Source organism: Onychostoma macrolepis, chromosome 22, assembly GCF_012432095.1.
Source record: "Onychostoma macrolepis isolate SWU-2019 chromosome 22, ASM1243209v1, whole genome shotgun sequence".
Lineage (NCBI taxonomy): Eukaryota > Metazoa > Chordata > Actinopteri > Cypriniformes > Cyprinidae > Onychostoma > Onychostoma macrolepis.
In genome coordinates this window covers 83,341-109,247 of record NC_081176.1, presented here as the reverse complement: position 1 = coordinate 109,247, position 25,907 = coordinate 83,341, and the positions used below count along the sequence as shown (strand labels likewise).

At 36.5% G+C, this 25,907-nt stretch overlaps 1 protein-coding gene across 1 annotated transcript in view; it reads right to left on the bottom strand.

The window, feature by feature from the left end:
- Nucleotides 1-5,140: 5,140 nt before the first annotated feature.
- LOC131530092 (NACHT, LRR and PYD domains-containing protein 12-like) overlaps nt 5,141-25,907 on the bottom strand; it is a 51,340-nt gene continuing 30,573 nt past the window's right edge. Inside the window, exons 9-17 of the mRNA XM_058760215.1 lie at nt 22,011-22,184; nt 21,683-21,853; nt 17,379-17,552; nt 9,210-9,383; nt 8,300-8,473; nt 8,040-8,213; nt 6,447-6,620; nt 6,104-6,265; nt 5,141-5,259 (exon numbers count right to left, since the gene is read on the bottom strand). Coding sequence (XP_058616198.1) covers nt 5,163-5,259; nt 6,104-6,265; nt 6,447-6,620; nt 8,040-8,213; nt 8,300-8,473; nt 9,210-9,383; nt 17,379-17,552; nt 21,683-21,853; nt 22,011-22,184 — 1,474 coding nt within the window. The 3' untranslated portion in view covers nt 5,141-5,162. The remainder of the gene's footprint in view (nt 5,260-6,103; nt 6,266-6,446; nt 6,621-8,039; nt 8,214-8,299; nt 8,474-9,209; nt 9,384-17,378; nt 17,553-21,682; nt 21,854-22,010; nt 22,185-25,907) is intronic.

Below are 25,907 nucleotides of genomic sequence, written 5' to 3'. Positions count from 1 at the left end.
TAATTTCAACACATTTTACAAAATAAGGTACAATTATCTATATAAAAAAATACAGACACAAATTCTTTGTTTCTGTAGTAAGAACTATTTGATACTTAAAGGTGCTGTATGTAGGATTGCGGTTGAACTAGGTATTGCAGTCCACGCAGGTTGCCAGATTAACGACACCAACAGGAACGAGCGCACATGACGATTAATTAAATGAAATGCGCTGTGTTTTCCACCAACTGGCAACCCGGGGTGCTGAAATATAATTGGGTAAACTGACAGTGGGCGGGTTTCACAAACCATAACAAACACAGACTTTCCGGGCCGGAACGCACATTTTCAAAGGAGAATAACTGACTGTAGCATTGTTTTTCAGATAAACAAGTATGTTAACTTAGTATGTTTCTTAAATATCTGCAAACATATTATGGTATTTTTATGCTTTAGTAGAGTCAAAATCCTACATACAGCACCTTTATTCAAATCCACGATTATAATATGATATTATGAATATAATATTAGTATACTACACTGAAAAATATGTAATTAAGCATTTTAAACTAATTAGCTGGCCAATATTTTTCACTCAACACAATTTCCATTCCATTTCTTCCTTTTTAAAGCATTTTCTTTTTAATGGCAACATCATTTGAACATTTGAGTTTCAGTCCCTGTTTTGTACCCTGCAGACAGAAAGTCTCCCCTATATTTTTTACAACTCTTAAGGTATTTTTATAAACACCAAATCTGTTGAACTGCTGATAACTTTAAATGTTCTTCAGTCTCATTGATGAAGGATCAAGAATAAACACCAACCTGTTCAGTGGCGTGCACAGACCTCCGGAGGGGCAGGGGCAAAATGGGGTGGGGGTATGGGGGTATGTGTTTGGTCCCCCTCAGCTAGGGGTGGGCGATATGGCAAAAATATCACAATTGTTTTAGAAATATCATGATTCACAATATTATCACAATTCTTTGTCATGTTGGATTTTCTATTTTGCAAGCTGTTTGAGCAGTACAGCCAAACTAATTTCCCTATTATAAAGACAAAGCCTTTCAAGGTAACAAAATATTAAAAAGTATGGCAGATATTTAGGCCAAAGTGGGTGAAGATAAAAATTGTCGTCATTATTTTATCTTTGTTATTAAAAGATGAGAGCAAAGATACACATTACAAATTGTTAGAATCTAACTCTTAACAAACACCAAGATCGGCAGTCAGGTTTTGCTCGGATGCACAGAGAAGAGAAACCTTTCGGGTACCCGGGAGGCAGTGATTAAAGACAAGACTCAAGTGTCCCGTTTAACCAAAGCTCAGCATTTATTAAGTCATTGTGGAGTATATCTACGAAACGAGAAGTTACACCATTGGACGATCACAAGATCTTATCAGACACAGACATCTAAATCATCTAAATATGGAACAATGTCTCTTTAGCAATCAAGGCCAAAGTTTAGGACATATGCAAGCTCAGCACACATCAGCGCATCTTCTGGGCAAAAGGGCACAGAGTGTTTCTGCTAAAATCTAACAGTGGCCACTTTAAGACACCGTAATGTCTTACCTCTAGAACACTCTTGTGCAGGTTTAAGAATCATGTATATATACTCATTACATCATCAATAATCACCAAATCATTGTTAGCATATAATTAACCATCAACTCTGATCTGTGTTAATCAATAAAACATAAACATATGCTAAGGATTACAATGTTGATTCTTCTGGTTCCAACTCATATATTGATACATAATCACCTCCATTAACCTCATTTGCACGTTCGTAAGCAGGATTAACTGATACTACGTCAGGAGCAAATGTCCTCACGTTTCGTGCACTCATCATTACTTGATCGGTTCCTCTTGTCATGAGGGCTGTAATTGAGCGAGTTACAAGACCACCAATACATTGAATTATACATGGTGCAATCATTAATAAGATCAAACACAAAACTCCAATAGGTATAACAGTGTGGAAGATCCAAGTTCCCCATCCACCCAGAGGGTGTTCAGCCAGCTGAACCAAGAGGGATCCACCTTCTCCGGCTCTGGGATAGATTCCTTCATGTGCTCCACAATGTTCGTGATGTTGTCTGAGTTATCTGGAATGTGAAAACAACAGGACACTCCCAAGATCTTACAAACTCCTCCCTGCTGAGACGTCAAAATGTCCAAGACTAATCTGTTCTGTATAACAGCTTCTCTCATTTTCTTTAACTCCTCTGTGAGCAAATCTAATACAACAGCTGTATCATTTTCTAATGACAGAACTTGCCATGCTAACCCATTAATCTTATTCAGAGCAGTAGTAGTCCCTAATCCTGTAAACATACCTGCTAAGGACCATCCTACATTTTCCCATGGTTTTGTCCATGGACTCACGGTCTTATACCCATTATAACGAATAGGCATGCTAGATATGTCTCGTCTTTTGCGACTTCGTTCTAATTCTACATCCTTCCTTTCTATGTCCTTCTCTGTCAACACCGTAGTTCCTGTGGAGAGCAGAGCTGGATAGCAACATCCACGCCAGTCTCCCTGATCTAAATGATAGTAGGCCATTCCTCCACAGGTCCAGACCATTCCCAGAGCACTGTCAATGTGAGAAAATGGGCATACAAAATTACTTGTAGTTTGATTAAGGAACTTGATAGTACAGTTGTTAATACCATCTGTGTGAATCAGTGTTACAGTATTTCTGCATTCAGATATTCCTACATTATGCTTTCCATCATTTGAGCAGATACATAAATCTACCGGGTAGGACTGTACACGAAAGGCTGGACCTTTAAACGGTAATCCTACATGGGAGCAATTATGATCTTCAATATTGGATGTTATTGTTCTGTTCGCTTTCAAATTACCCATCATTTGTATTATCTTTGACATCTGTCTTGGTATTTCACATTTGTCTTTCTTGTGACATACTGTTTCTGGGGTCACTGGAAATGTTTTCCATGCTGCGTGTAATTGCATACAAATCCAACAATCTCCAGCTACTTCACTTCTCAGTACTTCTCTCTGTAATAGTGCTAATGCACAGGCATAGTTTCCTTCACACTTCATCTTTGCTATTCTCACTTCCTTAATATCATCACTAAACCCTGATCCCATGATGAACTCTACATCGTTTATGGGTGCAGCTGCTGATTCTTCTGCAGCTGAGCTTGGTCGTATTTTTAGATATTCCTCCCTCAACCTACTAATCTGTTCCTCAAATGGTATCACATCAATTCGAACTTCCTGATACGAATCTCTTCCCTTTACTGCCCATGCACAGTAATATACTCCTGCATCTGAAAACTGTACATCTGTTATTGTTACATTCAAGAGCAATACATGTCTCTTTTTCCCATCTTTCCAAGGTTTACCTCTCTGTTCTCTCTTAACTGATATTGCAGAAAACCTTGGGTCTATTCCCCAGGATCCTGGTCCATAATAAGCTTTTACCTCTGACCAGGAGCATGTTCCTGAACAGAAATACATTTCACGCCCATACCGTTCTTGTATTTCTTCTCGATTGTCATCTATCCCCATTGTTATGGATATGGGGTCACACAGGAAACTTTCATCTTTCCCTGTTTCTAACGTGACTGTCAGAGGGTTTGCATGTGGTGGACCTTTAGACCCAGGCAATGCTCTCTTATGATGAGTGGTGACGTTCTGCTTTTTCTTTTCTGTGTTCCATACTCGGGTCATTAATACAATTATTGTCGCAATTATCAATATTGCTAATACGGTTCCCCGTATCCCACACATACCTGGTCTCCTAAATGGATGCCAAGGCCTTGAATCTGTTTCTACTCTTCCCCGCATAGGAAGCGGTAGTGTATTTCCACCAATGTTTTTCTGACTTTGTCTATCCTGTACAAAACCAGTAACCCCTTGCGATGTGCTTCCAGTGGGTTTGTTACATGTACTATAACAGTGTCTGGATGCTTCCTTGCTAATTGAGCCTGTACAAATGCCCACGAATCCTCCCTTCCTTCGGGTGGAAACGTGTACACTGTAGATACTTTTCCAAAAGTGACTTTGTCTGCAGGTAGTCCTAATTTGGTCAATGCTCTTAAGGCGACTTCAATCCAAGTTTTCCCTCTTACCACTGTCCATTCCCTAAATAAACGTACCACGGACATTAGTAAAACACTTCACTTTTATATACTTCTGATGGTCCGTGTTCTTTCGTAAACATATAGAAAGAAATTTTATCAGGGTGTGTTCTCTGGAGAATTATGTGTATCACACCTGGATTGTCTTCTAGCGCAGCGTTTGCTAGCTGGACAATGTTTTCGCTAAATTCCAATATTGCCTCTAGAACTGGACATAAAGTAAAACTTTCCAGCGGAGGAACATTCATTACTGTAATCTGGCCCTTAATGCATAAACAGGGTTGTGTAAGGAGTTGGCACTGATTTGACTCAATGGGTCATCTACCTTCTTTGCCTTAGACAACCCCCACCCCACTATAAGAGGTAGTTCCTTCCTTGCTTTTCAAACAAAGGAGTTGTTTTTAACTGTACATGTAGCATTTTATTTACATGCAAATGTAAATGTGGTAAAAAAACACAAAATGTATTTGAGTATCTAGAGGAGAGTGAAAGACACAAATGCTGTTCACTGCTGAAAATGTTTAGTTGATCTGAACTGATGAAGGAGACTCCATCCACAGAACAAAGACAATATACTGGATATCTGTAACAACACACACACATAACTAACCTAATATAAATTAAAATAGAATAACAATGTGTATGAAATATGAGATAAGAAATGTTTTTTGTAACATGGAAATTTCACATTGTAGACCTGTTTTATTTCTTTTGATACATTTAAGTGCTGCACTTGACAATCACTTTTAAACATCTGAATCATTATGGATGAGTTTAATACAAATATTATTAAACTGAAGAGTCAGACAGACTCAACTGAACCTCTTCCTCTGTTCCAGCTTTAAATTAAACAAAATGATCATTATTTTGAATACTAAAACAACATCAATCATTCAATATCATGTTTCTAACACATGCTGCATTATTTCATTGTAAAGTCTGAGTCTCTTCACCTGTATGGATCACATTTACACATTTATCACACATTTATCCTCATAGACACAGTAATGAAGCTCTTCTGTGGATCTCACCTGATGTTTACTGCTCCTCTCAAGACGACTTCAAATTATGATATACAGCATTTATCATCTTTTGGTGATTTAACTCTATCAGGTATTTCTTGTGATTGATCAGGTTTTTCTGATGATGGATCTCTATCTACACTGTAAGGTGGAACAGAAGAGAAGATAATCAGAGTTCAGTGGAACAAAGTACAAATTAGTTACTATATTTCAATCACACTTTGTTTTTATTTTGTTTGGGGGTTTTTTTTTAGCAAAAAGTTCCATTTAAATCCTGTGATCAGATTAATTACTGACTATACCTGATTTTGAATATGTATTTATGAAACAGTATGTGTGTTTTAAATATAATACATTTAGAACATGAATTGCATTCTGTTTGTGTCTCTATTGAGTCAATATAAAGAGAAATACATACTAACGAGTGTACACCAAATATAATAAATTACAAGGAAAAAATACAAATGTGATTTTGCCTTAAAACAAAAACCGGTCAGTTAAATGTTCCACTAGTTAAAGCTGTTTGTCCTCTAGTTTAAACATGTGTTTTGGTCTCAGTAAATAACTGAAAGTAAAGTAAGTGTAAAGTAATGTGACGTGTTGCTTGTCAAAGTAAAAACATACAAGAGACCGAGACATTGATCATGTGATGCTGGACAACTGTGAGCTGAAGCTGGAATCTGCTCTGATTTTACCAGCGTTTTCCTACAATCTGACCAAATCTATTTCAAACTGTAATGGTTCACTATTAATGATGTAATTAATAAAGCAGCCGTTGCTGTATAAAGCTGTGACAGTGTGCTTTTGTTCTCTTTCCTTCTTTGTGTTAAACATTTTAATCAACTTTACATTTCATTCTGACACAAACCATTTGAAATAAAGCTTGATGATAATTTTATGAACTCTTTTCACAAATATTTGAAAGTTAATTTGTTCACATATCATAAATGAATCTCTTTAACATCACAAAGTGAAGTTTACTCACCTCAGTTTACAGTTTGAGTCTCGTAGCGCATCAATGAGCTTCTGCTTTGAGTCTCCAATCATATTGTCTCTCAGATAAAGCTCTTTTAGAAACTGCAGTGCTTTTGTGTTTGTCAAAGACCGAGTTAAAGAAGAAACATCTGTAATGCCACAGTCATAAAGACTAGAAAGAGACAAACAGAGGAAGAGAGATCATCTTACAAACAAATCATTAAAGTGAATAATTCTTCACAAATATAATGCGATCTCAGACTCATCATGAGATATTGAGTATAAAGTGTTTTGGTTTAAACTGCTGAAGTGATTTTTCATCATTTTGATTCTTGTATGTGAATGTTACTGACCTCAATCTCTCCAGTTTACAGTGTGAATCCTTCAGTACGTCACATAAGTGATTCACTCCTGTGTTTTTTATTTGATTCTCACTCAGGTTCAGTTCTCTCAGGTGTGATGGGTTTGATTTCAGAGCTGAAGTCAGGATGAGACACTGTTTCTCTGTAATACTGCATCTCCACAGACTGAAGACAGAAAGAGAAAACACAATGAATCATGTTTGAGTAATTCATCATGTGTTAATACCACACAGTGCAATAATTAAAAAAAAACACTGCCAAAAAATTAACAAAGTAGATTAAGATATAGGATCAACTATAGACTTAAAACAAAAAACAAAACAAAAAACATTAAAAATGTAAAAATTGAGTTTAAGTGTGAGAAATCAAGAAAATTGTGTTTCTGAATTATAATTTACCTAAAGACATTTTAAGAGTCGGGTACAACGGGGCTAAAGGCACACCTTAAGAATAAATGTGCTATTCACTCGCCTAAAATATATAATTGCAGAAAAATAAAAAAATATAAAGTATACGTTGTATTGAACATTAATGGAGCAACAGATTTTGTGTGAAAATAAATCATTCAAGTTGTTCAACAAAATCATTTTAATAAGTGAAGATTCTGAAAGTATTGATGGAAATCCAATAATAATTGAATATTTAAAGTAGTAACAACAAATGATATTTTATTATATGATATGATTAATATCTTGTTTTTAAACATGATGTTTCATTCTAAACATGGTGATTATCTCTAATATGGACACCCAACATAATATATGATATTTACCATCTGAATCTAACCATGTCAACAAACGGAAAAGTCAGCGATCTATTAATTATCATGTTAATAACTGTGCGCCTTTAGCCCCAACAGCAGCGGCGCTTTTTACCCCAAATACCATACTTCTACATATTCTTTTGTTATTTAAAAATTGTTGCTTTAATTATCTTAAACAAAACAATTCATAAAGAAGACCTTTGTCTCAAAATATATGCATTAATTTTAGCGATTCTCATTTGCTACTTAAATCTACAACATTTTTAAAAACATAAAATATTAGATCAAATAAGCACAGAATCAACTTTGCACTGCTGCCGGCGATCGCGTCAAAGATCAGATAAATATACACCTGCATCTTGAAAAGCGGATCTTTTGGAAAGTGCTAAAAAAAAAAGCTCCGATGTACCCCACTTTATCATCAATAAACATTTTTTTTTTTTTTTGCAATTGTCATTTTTTATTGTACAGCATGTCTGAATGAATGTTTAAAAAAAAAGTATGGCAGGATTTAATTTGGTCCATTAACAATTAATTGGACTGCTATCGTTTGTTTTTCCTGTGACCTCCGGTGATTGACAGATTTTCCTGCTCCATCAGAGGAGAGAAGAGATGTTGTTGTGAGGGAGAAGGAAAGTTATTCAGATGAAAGATCAGGAGGCCACATCAATTAGAAATACATTATATGCGCGTATAAATCATTTAAGCACTACAATATTCCATAAAAAAATATTAACTGTCAACTTTAATTTCATAGTGACTGAAAGTAAACCGTAAACTTTAATCACACTGTAACTTCTGTAGAGTATAATAATACTAACTCTAGTTTCTCCAGCTTGAATTGTGTGTTCATCAGTAGATCACTGAGGTTTTTCACTCCAGAGTCTCCTAGTTCATTCCTGCTCAGCTTCAGTTCTCTCATGTGTGATGGGTTCGATTTCAGAGCTGAAGTCACAGCAGAACAACCTTCATCTGTCATTTCACAGCTGCTTAACCTACATTGAGAGAAATGAGAAGACACACTTCATTCTGTTTCATTGAAATAAAATACTTTTTATTCTTGTATGTGAATGTTACTGACCTCAGTCTCTCCAGTTTACAGTGTGAATCCTTCAGTACGTCACATAAGTGATTCACTCCTGTGTTTTTTATTTGATTCCCGCTCAGGTTCAGTTCTCTCAGGTGTGATGGGTTTGATTTCAGAGCTGAAGTCAGGATGAGACACTGTTCCTCTGTAATACTGCAAACACGCAGACTGAAGACAGAAAGAGAAAAGACAAGTTATGTTCATGTGTGAGTTAAATTAATCAAGAGTAAACACCATACAGTGCAATAAATAAAATGTTGCTAAAACCTGAAAAATAATATAAATTAAATAAATAATCATACAGACATAAACTAAAACTAGGATTTGAGGATACTAGTTACATTTCAAGTCTGGAGAATCTTTAGTCAGACCAAGAAAAATGGTTTGTGATTTTTAATGTAATTAAGATACAGGATCAACTATAGACCCACTTTAAAATTGAATTTAAAATGTAACAAATCAAGAAAAATCTGTTCATAAATCAAAATTTACTTCAAGACATTGTAAGATTGTAGTTTACTATCAACAAATACAACATTTTGTGATCATATTTTGTTCTTATTGTGATGCATGTCTGTGTGAAACAGCTTTCTGAAAAAAAAAATGCAGGTTGGGAATTCATTTTTGATGAAAAGCTGGATAATTGTTGTCTGTTATTGCTGTGATCTCATGACTGACAGGTTTTCCCACCTTCACGTCATCAGACGAGAGAAGAGATGTTTTTGTGAGGGAAAGGGACAGTTATTTTTATTAAAGATCACAAGGGTACATTCATTTTTGGAAATAAATTATTTACCCAGATAAATCAATTATAATAACCACCAATTTTGATTTCGTGATTTTAAGAAACTAAACAGTGATCTTTAATCTCACTGTAACTGCTGTAGAGTATAATGATACTAACTCTAGTTTCTCCAGCTTGCATCGTGTGTTCATCAGTAGATCACTGAGGTTTTTCACTCCAGAGTCTCCGAGTTTATTTCTGCTCAGGTGCAGCTCTCTCAGGTGTGATGGGTTTGATTTCAGAGCTGAAGTCACAGCAGAACAACCTTCATCTGTCATTTCACAGCTGCTTAACCTACATTGAGAGAAAGAGAGAAGATAGAAGAAAACTATTTAATAAAGTCACAATGTCTTGATAAAACAAAAAACAGAGGAAGAGTGTCCAAAAACCTTTGGATAATTTTCAACAATTTGGGCTTCACAACAGAAAAACAAAAGTTGCTAATTTAATCAAATAATTTACACTTCTCGTGGTTTATGTACAATTTGTCTTGATTCTTGATATAAATACAAAGAAGTTTTAATTCCCAACAACCGTGTGTAGGTGTTAAAATATTTCATATCTTTTTATTTCTGTGATGCAATTCCCATTTCACCTTTTGTCTAAAACTGAGCATATTGTCTAAAATAAAAGTTCTGACTGCTGTGTATTTGTGCTTAAATAGATGCTGGTCTGCACATCACTACAACGTAAATGCATTCGCTCTTCTCTGTCCAGTGGCTTGATCAGCTTTGCTACACAGATTCAACTTTGCACATCTAAATAAAACTGCAGGTTTGTCTGGGTGTAGATGTGAAGTACAGTAATATTTCTCTGAAACAGGTAAGGTTGAAGAACCAATGCCTGCACAGAATAAAGCCCAGTCTGGACCGGTTCTGTTCGGTTGTGTTAGACATTCATTAATCTGGTGGTTTGATGGCAGAGAGATGATATGGAGCATCAATAAACACTATGAATATGTTCTTCTACAGCAGCACAGAACTATTCTGTTGCATTCCATTAATAAACACGATGAAAACAGTTCTGTCTCATTGGATAAAAGTGAAATGTTTGTGTATTTTTTGTATTATTAACAGAAATGATTGGATATTGGGTTGTGTATTTGACCTGTTGTATGGGCAACAATTGAAGCGGACAGAAATGAGCTCATTACATATTTCAAATATTTAGACCACACAACAACTTACTTTGTGTCTCCCTTACATAAAAATATACAGTATAGAATATAGACAGATTATCTAGACAAAAATATACGAACATATACAAAAATATACAAATATATATTGTGCAACAAACAAGGTAACAGTCAGTGAATGTAATGGGGAGTTAGTTTTAAAGGGTCATGAAACCCCAGACTACTTTTTCTGAGACTTTATCAGGTGTTTGTGTTGCACATCATAGAAGGTAATGTTAGCATCCGTTAATTTTAATTGTTGGATAAAACTGGTTTGTCACGTGTCTGCCCTCCTAAGTTCCTGTTTTCCCTTATTTGGTTTAGTTCCGGTTCTTGTTAGTTAATTGTCGTTCATTGTCCCCACCTGATTTGGATTATCTTGTTTGCTCTTTTGTTCTCGTCCTGTTATAAGTCCTCAGTTTTCCCGTTGTCTTTGTCTCAGCTTAATGTTTATTAAATGGAAAAGTGTGTTAATGTTATTTCGTTCTCCTATCCTTTATATGATTTCAACTATAACCACAAGTCCGTGACATGGTTAATTTTGAGCTTTTTTTGGGGGCGATTTTTGCCTTCCATGTTTAAAATCGACATTGTGTTGACGTCACAGTTTGTGAGGTGGCAAAGGACTATAGTACTTCGATGACGCATCGGTGTCTCTTAATTATTCATGAGACTGCGTGTTCTTATCCAATGAGAAGACACTTTGCTTAATTATTCACAGCAGCCGCAAGTAATAAAAGTATGAAAAACAGTAAACAAGTTTCACCCAAATTTAATTTGTCTTTTAATTAATTAAATTGAAACACATTGTATTGTTTTGGTAAATAAAGGGGATTTACTATTAAAATTAAAATATGGAAGAAATATTGTGATTTATTTAAAAATATGTTTTAAATAAATTTAAAAAAAAATTATATATATATAAAATTATATTTCTGGCACAATGTCTTTATGATGAACTTTTATTTTGACGGGTTGCCGTGAATACCTTTACATTTCTGTGTAGCTATATGATATGACGCTGGTTTTACTCAATGAAACGGTAAAATGCTCGCGAGGGGACTCTCAGAGCAGTTTCTGTAGATGTTGTTTATGTATTTATGTCCTCATTGAGATGGCAGATGATGAATCACCGCGAGCATCAGGCGCGATTCAGTGTATGTAGTAAAAAAAAAAAAACTGCGCGTCTCTGGCATTCATTCATTCACTCACACAGAGACTCGCAGAACATGCGGGATTCATATTTGAATCAACTTTTGCAGCTTAATATTTACAAATACTAGTCCACGTCGCGATTTGATTTAAGTGCAATGACCTACTTTTGATTAATTCATCCAAACTTTGACAAACTCCGTGACCATTCCGTGCTAAACTGTAAATTCCGTTTTTATAAATGGATTCCGAGATTCCGTCCGCGTTTTCTGCATCGCGGAAATCATCGGGCCGTACGCGTCAAGAACCGGGTTGACCGGGTACTCAGTACCACCGGTACTTAAAAAAACCTGGTACCGTGACGTTTTCACTTTTTTAGTACCGACTTGGTACCGAAGTACCGGGTCTTTTGACAACACTACTTCACAGCGCAAAGGCTTGTTATGGAGTCTGATGTCTTGTGGATAAAAATGGTTTGTGAGTCTTTCTGTTCTTGATTTCATTCTCCTGCACCATCTCCAGACAGCAGAAGTGTGAAGAGACTGTGTTGTGGATGTGTATCGTCTCTGATGATGTTGAGGACCTCCTGATGTGCTGTAAATATCCTGAAGTGAAGGGAAGGCTACTCGACAAATGAACTGTGCAGCTTTTAAAGTAAGAGCTTATTCCACTGTATTAACCGGACAAACGTCTGTGTACTCAGCAGAAAAACATTGTGCAATTTTGACTACAGAATCAATGAAGTAATAATTAAGTGCTTCAGCCACTTCAACTGGATTATTAATGGAAGTAATGACAACATATTTGGAGCGGTCGAATGTGGCATCTACCTTTACATATCTATGGTACAACCAAACAACTCGCTGAGAGCGGAAACTACGGTAATGCAGGACTGTCAGTCATCAGCTGTGGGAGGGGCCTAAACAATGTGATGTCACACTGCTCAGTGAATCAAAACAGCAGATCTAATGAGACTGATTTGGTTTAAAGGGGATTAAAAAACAAGGAGTGGGTGGATTTTTATTATTGTAGGGTGGTTGTGCTCACACACTGCCAACACATTTATGTCCAAACACTACCAGTAATTAGATTAGATTCAAGTTTGCCATTGTGCAGAGTAATCACAGACACATATTTATATATATATAAAATTATATTTCTGGCACAATGTCTTTATGATGAACTTTTATTTTGACGGGTTGCCGTGAATACCTTTACATTTCTGTGTAGCTATATGATATGACGCTGGTTTTACTCAATGAAACGGTAAAATGCTCGCGAGGGGACTCTCAGAGCAGTTTCTGTAGATGTTGTTTATGTATTTATGTCCTCATTGAGATGGCAGATGATGAATCACCGCGAGCATCAGGCGCGATTCAGTGTATGTAGTAAAAAAAAAAAAACTGCGCGTCTCTGGCATTCATTCATTCACTCACACAGAGACTCGCAGAACATGCGGGATTCATATTTGAATCAACTTTTGCAGCTTAATATTTACAAATACTAGTCCACGTCGCGATTTGATTTAAGTGCAATGACCTACTTTTGATTAATTCATCCAAACTTTGACAAACTCCGTGACCATTCCGTGCTAAACTGTAAATTCCGTTTTTATAAATGGATTCCGAGATTCCGTCCGCGTTTTCTGCATCGCGGAAATCATCGGGCCGTCACGCGTCAAGAACCGGGTTGACCGGTACTCAGTACCACCGGTACTTAAAAAAACCTGGTACCGTGACGTTTTCACTTTTTTAGTACCGACTTGGTACCGAAGTACCGGGTCTTTTGACAACACTACTTCACAGCGCAAAGGCTTGTTATGGAGTCTGATGTCTTGTGGATAAAAATGGTTTGTGAGTCTTTCTGTTCTTGATTTCATTCTCCTGCACCATCTCCAGACAGCAGAAGTGTGAAGAGACTGTGTTGTGGATGTGTATCGTCTCTGATGATGTTGTGGACCTCCTGATGTGCTGTAAATATCCTGAAGTGAAGGGAAGGCTACTCGACAAATGAACTGTGCAGCTTTTAAAGTAAGAGCTTATTCCACTGTATTAACCGGACAAACGTCTGTGTACTCAGCAGAAAAACATTGTGCAATTTTGACTACAGAATCAATGAAGTAATAATTAAGTGCTTCAGCCACTTCAACTGGATTATTAATGGAAGTAATGACAACATATTTGGAGCGGTCGAATGTGGCATCTACCTTTACATATCTATGGTACAACCAAACAACTCGCTGAGAGCGGAAACTACGGTAATGCAGGACTGTCAGTCATCAGCTGTGGGAGGGGCCTAAACAATGTGATGTCACACTGCTCAGTGAATCAAAACAGCAGATCTAATGAGACTGATTTGGTTTAAAGGGGATTAAAAAACAAGGAGTGGGTGGATTTTTATTATTGTAGGGTGGTTGTGCTCACACACTGCCAACACATTTATGTCCAAACACTACCAGTAATTAGATTAGATTCAAGTTTGCCATTGTGCAGAGTAATCACAGACACATATTTATATATATATAAAATTATATTTCTGGCACAATGTCTTTATGATGAACTTTTATTTTGACGGGTTGCCGTGAATACCTTTACATTTCTGTGTAGCTATATGATATGACGCTGGTTTTACTCAATGAAACGGTAAAATGCTCGCGAGGGGACTCTCAGAGCAGTTTCTGTAGATGTTGTTTATGTATTTATGTCCTCATTGAGATGGCAGATGATGAATCACCGCGAGCATCAGGCGCGATTCAGTGTATGTAGTAAAAAAAAAAAAACTGCGCGTCTCTGGCATTCATTCATTCACTCACACAGAGACTCGCAGAACATGCGGGATTCATATTTGAATCAACTTTTGCAGCTTAATATTTACAAATACTAGTCCACGTCGCGATTTGATTTAAGTGCAATGACCTACTTTTGATTAATTCATCCAAACTTTGACAAACTCCGTGACCATTCCGTGCTAAACTGTAAATTCCGTTTTTATAAATGGATTCCGAGATTCCGTCCGCGTTTTCTGCATCGCGGAAATCATCGGGCCGTACGCGTCAAGAACCGGGTTGACCGGGTACTCAGTACCACCGGTACTTAAAAAAACCTGGTACCGTGACGTTTTCACTTTTTTAGTACCGACTTGGTACCGAAGTACCGGGTCTTTTGACAACACTACTTCACAGCGCAAAGGCTTGTTATGGAGTCTGATGTCTTGTGGATAAAAATGGTTTGTGAGTCTTTCTGTTCTTGATTTCATTCTCCTGCACCATCTCCAGACAGCAGAAGTGTGAAGAGACTGTGTTGTGGATGTGTATCGTCTCTGATGATGTTGTGGACCTCCTGATGTGCTGTAAATATCCTGAAGTGAAGGGAAGGCTACTCGACAAATGAACTGTGCAGCTTTTAAAGTAAGAGCTTGTTCCACTGTATTAACCGGACAAACGTCTGTGTACTCAGCAGAAAAACATTGTGCAATTTTGACTACAGAATCAATGAAGTAATAATTAAGTGCTTCAGCCACTTCAACTGGATTATTAATGGAAGTAATGACAACATATTTGGAGCGGTCGAATGTGGCATCTACCTTTACATATCTATGGTACAACCAAACAACTCGCTGAGAGCGGAAACTACGGTAATGCAGGACTGTCAGTCATCAGCTGTGGGAGGGGCCTAAACAATGTGATGTCACACTGCTCAGTGAATCAAAACAGCAGATCTAATGAGACTGATTTGGTTTAAAGGGGATTAAAAAACAAGGAGTGGGTGGATTTTTATTATTGTAGGGTGGTTGTGCTCACACACTGCCAACATATTTATGTCCAAACACTACCAGTAATTAGATTAGATTCAAGTTTGCCATTGTGCAGAGTAATCACAGACACATATTTATATATATATAAAATTATATTTCTGGCACAATGTCTTTATGATGAACTTTTATTTTGACGGGTTGCCGTGAATACCTTTACATTTCTGTGTAGCTATATGATATGACGCTGGTTTTACTCAATGAAACGGTAAAATGCTCGCGAGGGGACTCTCAGAGCAGTTTCTGTAGATGTTGTTTATGTATTTATGTCCTCATTGAGATGGCAGATGATGAATCACCGCGAGCATCAGGCGCGATTCAGTGTATGTAGTAAAACTGCGTCTCTGGCATTCATTCATTCACTCACACAGAGACTCGCAGAACATGCGGGATTCATATTTGAATCAACTTTTGCAGCTTAATATTTACAAATACTAGTCCACGTCGCGATTTGATTTAAGTGCAATGACCTACTTTTGATTAATTCATCCAAACTTTGACAAACTCCGTGACCATTCCGTGCTAAACTGTAAATTCCGTTTTTATAAATGGATTCCGAGATTCCGTCCGCGTTTTCTGCATCGCGGAAATCATCGGGCCGTACGCGTCAAGAACCGGGTTGACCGGGTACTCAGTACCACCGGTACTTAAAAAAACCTGGTACCGTGACGTTTTCACTTTTTTAGTACCGACTTGGTACCGAAGTACCGGGTCTTTTGACAACACTACTTCACAGCGCAAAGGCTTGTTATGGAGTCTGATGTCTTGTGGATAAAAATGGTTTGTGAGTCTTTCTGTTCTTGATTTCATTCTCCTGCACCATCTCCAGACAGCAGAAGTGTGAAGAGACTGTGTTGTGGATGTGTATCGTCTCTGATGATGTTGTGGACCTCCTGATGTGCTGTAAATATCCTGAAGTGAAGGGAAGGCTACTCGACAAATGAACTGTGCAGCTTTTAAAGTAAGAGCTTGTTCCACTGTATTAACCGGACAAACGTCTGTGTACTCAGCAGAAAAACATTGTGCAATTTTGACTACAGAATCAATGAAGTAATAATTAAGTGCTTCAGCCACTTCAACTGGATTATTAATGGAAGTAATGACAACATATTTGGAGCGGTCGAATGTGGCATCTACCTTTACATATCTATGGTACAACCAAACAACTCGCTGAGAGCGGAAACTACGGTAATGCAGGACTGTCAGTCATCAGCTGTGGGAGGGGCCTAAACAATGTGATGTCACACTGCTCAGTGAATCAAAACAGCAGATCTAATGAGACTGATTTGGTTTAAAGGGGATTAAAAAACAAGGAGTGGGTGGATTTTTATTATTGTAGGGTGGTTGTGCTCACACACTGCCAACACATTTATGTCCAAACACTACCAGTAATTAGATTAGATTCAAGTTTGCCATTGTGCAGAGTAATCACAGACACATATTTATATATATATATTTTTTTTTTTTAAAAAGAAAGACAAATGTCAAAAGTAAATTATTTAAATGAAACTCAGGGGCAAAAGCTGACTAGATCATGATTTTCAAAAATATCAAGATCTTCTGGCTTTTAAGCAGGAGATGAGGAAAGTTAGCAAAGGGATAACTAGCTTGTGACAGCTAAGCATTCACAGCAATATATTTTGCTGATCTTTTGATGCCAGCTCTTCCTATTATTATGTAGCAGAATTCACCAAACTTAACTTGATTACTGATCCACTAACAGGGAACATGATCTGGGTTTAGATCATCTCTGGATAGTTTTATTTAACTGATGTCTGTTGATGCAACAGCAATTCTGCTCATTATGAGAGGAACAGCAGGTTCAGACACTGAATGTGTGTTTGTGTGTGTGTGTACCCATCGGTAAGCTCCGCCTCCCTTAGTAACTGTTGCTCCATCGGACAAACAAAGGGAGTTGCTCAATGTCTTACAATGACCGCTGCAGTGAAAACCTTGTCTCACGATGTTTTTGCACAATTTTGGACACAGAAGGCCACCAAATGGAAATTAAATATTCCATGGAGAGATTTATAAAATATTTAAAAATAAATATCCAATATCGTGCATGCCTAAATATAATATAATATATTTACACATAAGGTAATTAATTCACATACGTATCATTTATTTGGCATTATTTCATCATGTCTCACCTCAGTGTCTTCAGTTGACAGTTTGGATCCTGTAGTAAATCACTGAGCTCCTTCACTCCTGATTGTCCAGGATCATTTCCTGTGAGATCCAGCTCTATCAGGTGTGAAGGGTTTGATCTCAGAGCTGAAGACAGAGCTTTATAACCTTCTTCAGTGATACTGCAGTCTGAAAGTCTATTAAAAACAGATGTTATTCTTCCTTATAACACAGATTGTCATACAAGTACATGTTCTATAAAATAAAAATCTTAGGCCTGAACAGACCCTTTTCACGGTATAGCAGGGTAAAGTTCTATATTGGTGAACGTTAACTACAAACAAATGCAATTTTTGCATTATTTTCCACAATTATAAGCTACAGTTGCAATCAAATTTACTCAACCCCTCACATACTTTAGAAAGTCTAAGGCTATATGAAGATTTCCAAGACATTAAAAGCTCTCAGCCTTATTCCTTAGCTTTAAGTGTGTTGTACCAAAAAACCTTTGAGGGTGTTGAAGAAAAAGCATAATATCATAAAATGTTTAATCAGAGCAACTGACAAAAACCTGCAATGTACAGACAAAGACTTGCAAGATGACCTGATGAAAGGAGGAAAACCATTTCAATGCAATGTGTAAGGAACAGCACTTGACAAGTATGGCTGTAACATCTGATAAGGCTCCCATCCTTCAGAGGGAGCCCTCATCTGAGTATTGAACTCTGTCTACTTCCTGTTCCTGCCACATCAGTTCCTGTCTTGTCAATTCCTGTCACCATGTATTTAAGCCATGTGTTTCCACTACCATTTTGCAAAGTATTGCCAGTTCCACTGCCTTAAGCGTTCTTTCATGCAATTACTGCTGTTTATTGTTATGCCCATTGCTTTTGTTCTCCTGACTCCCACTCCTGGATTACTGTTTTGGATTTGTCTGCCACTGGATTGTTTCCTCCATATTTTGACTCAAGCCTGTGACCTGACTAGGAGCTGTGATTATTGTTTGACCTTAGATTGCAGATCACTGAATAAAGAGCCGCATATGGAATCCACTAGGCCTACCTTTTCCTTACAATGGCCTTCATGTTGAGGCATTTTTCTGAATACCACTCTTGACCATGAAGAACAAAAGGCCGACTAGAACTTGCTATAATTCATTTGGGTAGATCTGTGGAGTTCTGGAAGAATGTTTTATGTAGTGATGTGACCAAACTGGGACTTTGGTGGATTAGTCCTGTTATGGGGTTGCTTTACTGTAGCGTGAGTGAAAATCATGACCGTATGAAGGACATCATGGGTTCTTTGAAGTATCAGGCCATTTTGATAAGAATTGTGATGCCTTTGGTGCAAAGAAAGAAACTGATCCCTGAAACAAGCAAAAGTAGATTTGGATTGCTCTCCTGCAGGAAAGTCCATTGATCATCAGTCATAGAATGTTACTGAGTGTCCTGTTCAGTCTACAGACTTAATTCTCATTGAAAATATCTGGTTGAATTTAAAGAAAGCAGTGGCAATGTGAAAATCAAAGATTGTGTGTCTTTTTGTGGGTTGAATAATTTTGAACATGAATGTTTAGAGCCAGTTTGAACTTTATCATTATTCATAAATGTTACATTCTCAGAATCACTTAAAAATTGTATTAACAAACATTCTCTAATACTTTACTGATGACTTTGAATTCTTTTCATAAAATTGTGTTCTCTACAGCAAAATGTCTTGCAGGTCAAGGGTGGTGAATAATTTTGATTGCAACTGTATTATAACCTTCTTCAGTGATACTGCAGTTTGAAAGTCTATAGAAAGACTAAATAAATAAAAACATTTATTACACCATTAGCATATTAACATTTCCCATCACCTCAAAAAGCAATCTGTTTGTCAATATTTTATAAATGTATCTACACCAACACACCAGTTTCACATTACTGACCCATTCCTTGTGACACAGCGCCAGTTTACAGACCAGCTGGAGCTTTACATTGATTCATGTTTAGATTAACCAAATTCAGACCTGAGTATCTGTAGTGTGCTCTGTGAATTTCTCAGCAGACTGGAGATTTCTGTCACTCCAGAGTCTCTTATTTGATTCCTGCTCAGATCCAGTTCTCTGAGGTTTGACTTAAACACTGATGCCAAAGCAGCACAACCTTCATCTGTAATACTGATGCAGTTTAACCTGTAGAAGAGAGAACAAAACTAATTAAGCTATACATACATTAACGCTAATAGCAGCTTTAGCTACTATTTTATCCATCAATATGAGATCTGCATGACAATCACACTGTGAAATATATTTTTTTATTTGATAATTATAATAATATTTTGTATTTTGCAGTACAATACTTAAGCCTAAACCATAATTACAACACTACATAAAACAAGCAGCTTGGAGAAGGATTTCAGTTTTGAAGGATGGAATTATAAATTTACTATTGTGATATTTATTTCTTAAATTCTTTACTTTCGAATGTTAAGCCCTCAGGCTTTTATTTTGGTGGAAAACTGAACAGTGACCTTTAAATTTCTGTGTTTAGTTCTCATCAGGTTTATAAAGACTTTGTTGTACAAATATGGTGAAATCTGTTAACATTTGTTAACATCATCTACCAAAAAATATTGGAAATTACATTAATGTAAAATTAAGTGAACCTTTCAAATTCACGTCATAAGCTCAAAATAACTCACTCACCAGCCAATTTTTTTGAACATTTACAGCCATTCAGAACTTCTACTAGCCAAAACAAAAATATCAGAAATAAATGAAGATGTGGTTTTGGTAATCTTGGATTAAAATATACTTCATATTAAATCTGACCCTGAATTATTTAATTCTTTCAGTTTAACGACAGTCAAATTTTGTTTGGAGGTACAAATAAACAAAATAAAAATAAAACAATTCTCCATAACTTTTGTACCAGCATTTATTTTGTTTTTATTTCTAAATATAGCTCAGTCCAAAATGAATGTTTAGTGGCAAACATGTTAAAGATTAATAGAGAGGCTGTTTCCTCACAAATATCTGTGTACTGAACTCCACTGTTATCCTTTAAAAAAAGCCAAATCGAGTCCTGGTCTCCAGCAGCTCCAGTAACAAGCACTGCTACTCAGACTCAGATCTCACAGGCGTTACACACTGGATGTGTCATCTGTACTCTATTCTGATGTTCAAGCTTCAAAACCGTGAATCTAATCACTAGTGGCAGTCGTGGCCTAATGGATAGAGAGTCGGACTTGTAACTTGAAGGTTGTGGGTTTGAGTCTCAAGTCCGGCAGGGATTGTAGGTGGGGGGAGTGAATAACCAGCACTCTCTTCACCCTCAATACCATGACTGAGGTGAGACCCTTGAGCAAAGCACTGCAGCATTGGCTTCCCACTGCTGTGTTCACTACTGTGTGTGTGCGCACTTGGATGGGTTAAATGCAGAGCACAAATTCTGAGTATGGGTCACCATACATGGCCACACACCACTTCCCTTTGCCTAGTGTGCAGGCAAAAGTTCACTTAAAGAATGAACAAAGTGAATTTTAAAGACATGGCTCTTCTTTTCCAGTGTGCTGGATGTTAAATATTGGAGGGTACTGATTGAAGGACAGGATTTATTGATACTAACTCATGATCTGCTCACATGTAAATGCACTTCGCTCGTAAGCATGTGGCACTGCAGACTGTATATTTAATTAAATAGCAGCCTGTTGTGATTTGATAACTCCACTAACCCATATCACAATTTCAATTTTATTTTGATTAATTGTGCAGTCCTAATGAGAAGTATAAAATATTTTCCAATTTATGAAGCTGTGGTGGGTCACTACACTCTGGGTAATTAATGTGATACACTTTTAAAATACTTACTTTAGTTTTTCCAGTCTACACTGTACATTTTAAACAGAGTCAAGATGATCTTCATTCCTGGGTTTCCTAGTTTATTCTCACTCAGATCCAGCTCTGTCAGATTTGAAGGGTTTGAGTTTAGAGCTTCAGCCAGAACATGACAACCTCCTTCTGTGATACAGCTGTTATTCAGACTGCATAGAGAGAAAACACTTCAGTTTTAGTCTGAATATTTACCAGTATGTTTCAGCTGACAGTTGACAAATACTGGTGATGATGATGATGACGACAACCACATTACAAAAGTCACATGAGATTTTTTTCAGTCAGCAATCTCTTATACAAGACACATAAAAACACCCAGCAGCAAGAATTTAAAAGTGTCCTTGTAACAATGAAAAAACTTACATCAGTGGGGTCGGACTCAAATGAACATTAAAATAGACTACTGTAACATTACTAGTCATGTAACATGAAATGATGTAAGATACTCACAGCAGTGTGTTGAGTTTACAGTGTTTATCCTGCAGTAGAGCAGCGATCTGATTCACTCCTGTGTCTCCTAGTTCATGTTCACTCAGATTCAGCTCTCTCAGGAGTAACAGGTTTTTACCCACAATTCCAGTCACATACTGACAGGCTTCATCGGCAGCAGGACCCAAAAACCTACAGAAGGGAAGATGAAGTAAACTTAATTTCATAAATAAACTTGAAAAACAACATCTGACTCTAAAACAGTTTGTAAATTCATGCCTTTCACAGTGTTTAAATTAAATATTGAATTACCTGCATATTTATTTTACATTATTTCATCACGTCTCACCTCAGTGTCTTCAGTTGACAGTTTGGATCCTGTAGTAAATCACTGAGCTGCTTCACTCCTGATTGTCCAGGATCATTTCCTGTGAGATCCAGCTCTATCAGGTGTGAAGGGTTGGATCTCAGAGCTGAAGACAGAGCTTTATAACCTTCTTCAGTGATACTGCAGTCTGAAAGTCTAAAATAGAAATGAAAATGTAACATTCAACTGATTAATGAGTTATTCTAGGAATTACCTTTACAATATTAATCCATTAAGTGAATTATTTTTGTTGCTTGTCAGTTTACTGTGTAATTTAGTATACAACTGAATCCAAAAGGCCTAGATACCTTTAATATTTTACACATCAGCTCACCTGAGAACCTTCAGTTTACAGTTACTGAAAGGGGTCATGAACTGAGAAATTAAATTTCCCTTGATCTTCTGACATGTAACAGGTCAATGTACTATAGCTGTACTTTAACCTGGGTTTTCATCTCCGTCAACGTTCTTATCACAGAGTAACTTCCAAACGGTGATCCATGCTTTTGTAACAACTCGTTTAGACTATTGTAATTCAATTTATTACAGTGTTTCTCAGTCTTCTCTCTCTCGTCTGCAGCTAGTGCAAAACGCAGCTGCTAGACTACTCTCTGGTACCCACATGTATGAGCCAGTAACTCCTATTTTATCTACACTGCACTGGTTATTTATCAAATATAGAATTGATTTTAAAATTCTGTTATTTGTTTATAAAGCCCTCAATAATTTGGCCCCTCAGTACTGACCTGCTCCATCCGTACACCTCTTCTAGAACACTGAGATCCAGTGATCTCTGTCTACTCATCGTGCATAGAAAAAAACGAGGTGATCGAGCTTTTGCAACTGCTGGTCTGAAACTCTGGAACAGTCAACCTCTTCATATTAGATTAGCCCCCTCTATTTCTGCTTTTATGTCTGCTCTAAAGACATATCTGTTCTCTCTAGCTTTCAATACCCCTTGATCATTGGTTTAATTGTTGTGTTTTAAATTTGATAGTCTTGTTTTATTCATTTTATTTCTGAATTTTTATTCTATTCTGTACAACAAATTGGTCAGCTTCGGTTGTTTTTAAATGTGCTTTACAAATAAATATTGTATTGTATTCTATTGTATTAGTATGCAAAACTGTTAGCCTTGAATGTGCCCTGTGTCTTGAAACAGACTGTTCTGCAGAGAGGGTCAAAACTTAGACACAAAATAACCTATTATATCTAAATTATGATGTTTTTAGATGTAAAAATCTAACATTATAGGTGCAACACAGAGAACATTATAAAATAATTTAAAATGGAGTACATGACCCCTTTGAGGTTTCAATTATCTAAAACTCAACAGGTGTTAAAGTCTTTCATCTAAATGATCCATAACATACAAACAACCTCAAAATGGTTGAAAAAAAAAAGAAAATTACATTTTTGAAATTGCCTAACGTAAGTCCACTCTTAAACCACATTGAAATGCTGTGGAAGGATCTAGAATGTAGAGTTCATGCTGGAATTAAAGCCTATAAATTTCACTGAGCTGAAGTAGTTCTGTCCTTAATTCTGTGGCAAATTATCTAGGTCCATGTTAACAGATGGATCTGAATTCTAACCAAACAAGGGATTGTCACAAAACTTACCTCATTATCTCTAATTTGCTATTTATATTCTTCAGTCCAGTGCAGAGCAGCTTCACTCCTGAATCCTGCAGATTATTATTGCTCAGGTTCAGCTCTTTCAGACTGGTATCTGATCCAAGAACTGCAGCCAAAGCTGAACAGCTTTTGTCTGTTAAGCCACAATCATTTAGCCTACAAGAGAAATAAAACAAATCACAGAGTTAGATACATGTAATTTATTTGTTAAATACAAAAATTTAATTTATACCAATTATTTTTACATGAAAAAAATTATAATACTGTATATACGCAGTATATTTAATTGATTCAAATTTCCTAGATAAAACAAACTAGCATGCTTGAATAAAACTTAATAAAATATGTAAATAGATAATAGGTGTATATCATTAATGGCAATGAGTTATACATTTAAAAGTGCTGCTCTATTATCTTGATGAGTGTCTTGAGGTCTCTGAGGTTAATAATTTAAGCATCAGCTGATTCAAGTCTACCTATAGGAATACAACACCTATCACTACTTCCTTATATAAGGTCCATTCAGTATTATTCTGCAGTCAGGACTTGGCCTTCTGATATTCCTCATTGAGTCAGACTTTATCCTGAATTATGCTGTTGCATTAAATTGACATTATGTTTGATAGTGGCCCTGACAGAAATAGTTAGTTTTATCTGTCCCAACATATAGCATGCAACTCCATTCCAGGTTTTTTTTTTTTTTTTTTTTTGGGTAGATGTAATGTAGATTCAGAGCATTAAGCCAAATAAACAACATGTTAAAGAATATTTCAAAACGAACAATTATAATTAGGAAAATAACTTGTAGATGGCAAGGAAAGACAATTAAAACTTTCAAAATACTAAAATTGAAATTATTGGATGAGAACTGAACTGAGCTGATGATGACGTCACTGTTTTCTCCACAGTTGCTTTATAAATGAATTAAACTCGCTCTTAAATTGATGGACTTTACATATTTACTGAACCAAACTGAATCAACATTAAACTGATGTTAACTGAATAATGACTATTTTCTATCATCTTTTTAGAGTTACTTTGCAGCAGAATTGAATTTCGTTTGCATCACTGATTCACTATTTTCTTGTTTATACCAGTAAAGCAGCTTTGAAACTATCTGCATTGTATAAAGTGCTGTATAAAGACTACACATGTCTTGCCTTTAGTAGTTAACTTTTTCCTGTTCATCATGACAGAGCATTTTCATTATTCATGTAGTTTGTTTGTTTTGAGGATACTTATTTTAAGCAAACTATAAAAATTGTCCAGATTTCAAGAGGAAAACCCTGAACTCCCATGAAGTATTATATCAGTAAATGTAATACAAAAATTTAAAAATAACAATAGCCTGAAAACATCATATGTTAGCTCTCGATAGCCAATTATACATAGACAAACAGATATGCATAATCATAGATACAAATGGACCATCAAATGCATGTTAAGTTATCCCTACCTTGAACATAACCAAATACAATATACAAATACAAAAAGAAGAGAAGGGAGAAGGGAGAAGGGAGAAAGGGGATATTTGATGGTGTCCTGAGTTTTTAAACTCGGCTTCTGGACACATCCCATGTGGTGTCTTGACCAATTAGATAGGCTATTATCTTAGCTAGGGTTGTTCCTTCCATCATAAATCAGCATGTTATCAGTCACATGGTCCGAATTTTACACACTCTTGCAAAGTGTACTTTTGGATGTGATTTCTATAACCGGAATATGATACATATGACAGAGAATCAATTGGAAGAAACGTTTCAAGCTAGAATTGTCAAACTCATACATACCAAACGCGAATAAACCTTAACCCTCTGGGGTCGACAAATGCGTTTTGAGGCAGATTTTCCTGATAAGGCCAAAATGAGCTTAAATTACTCTGCCATTTTTGATCGTACAGATAAGAGCAATACACCATTCGAATCTGTAAGGGGTCTACTTTTATTTGTATACACTCATAACGACAACTAAACTTTGTGCTTTTGAAGAATAAAGAAAACAAACAGGGTGTGCTCTCGGTCTTCTCTGTCTCCGTGAACTGCTTTTTGAAACACGTCACTAAAATGAACTGTAACTCAGAAAATACTTCACACAGAGACATGAGAAATATATCTATAGAAAGCTTGACATGTCTACTGTTAAATCTGAAAATCTTACCGAAAACAAATATTCTGTGATAAATTAATCCGTATGAAACCAAGGACATGTCCAGTTTTCCCGTCTGGTCTCATTATCTCTAATT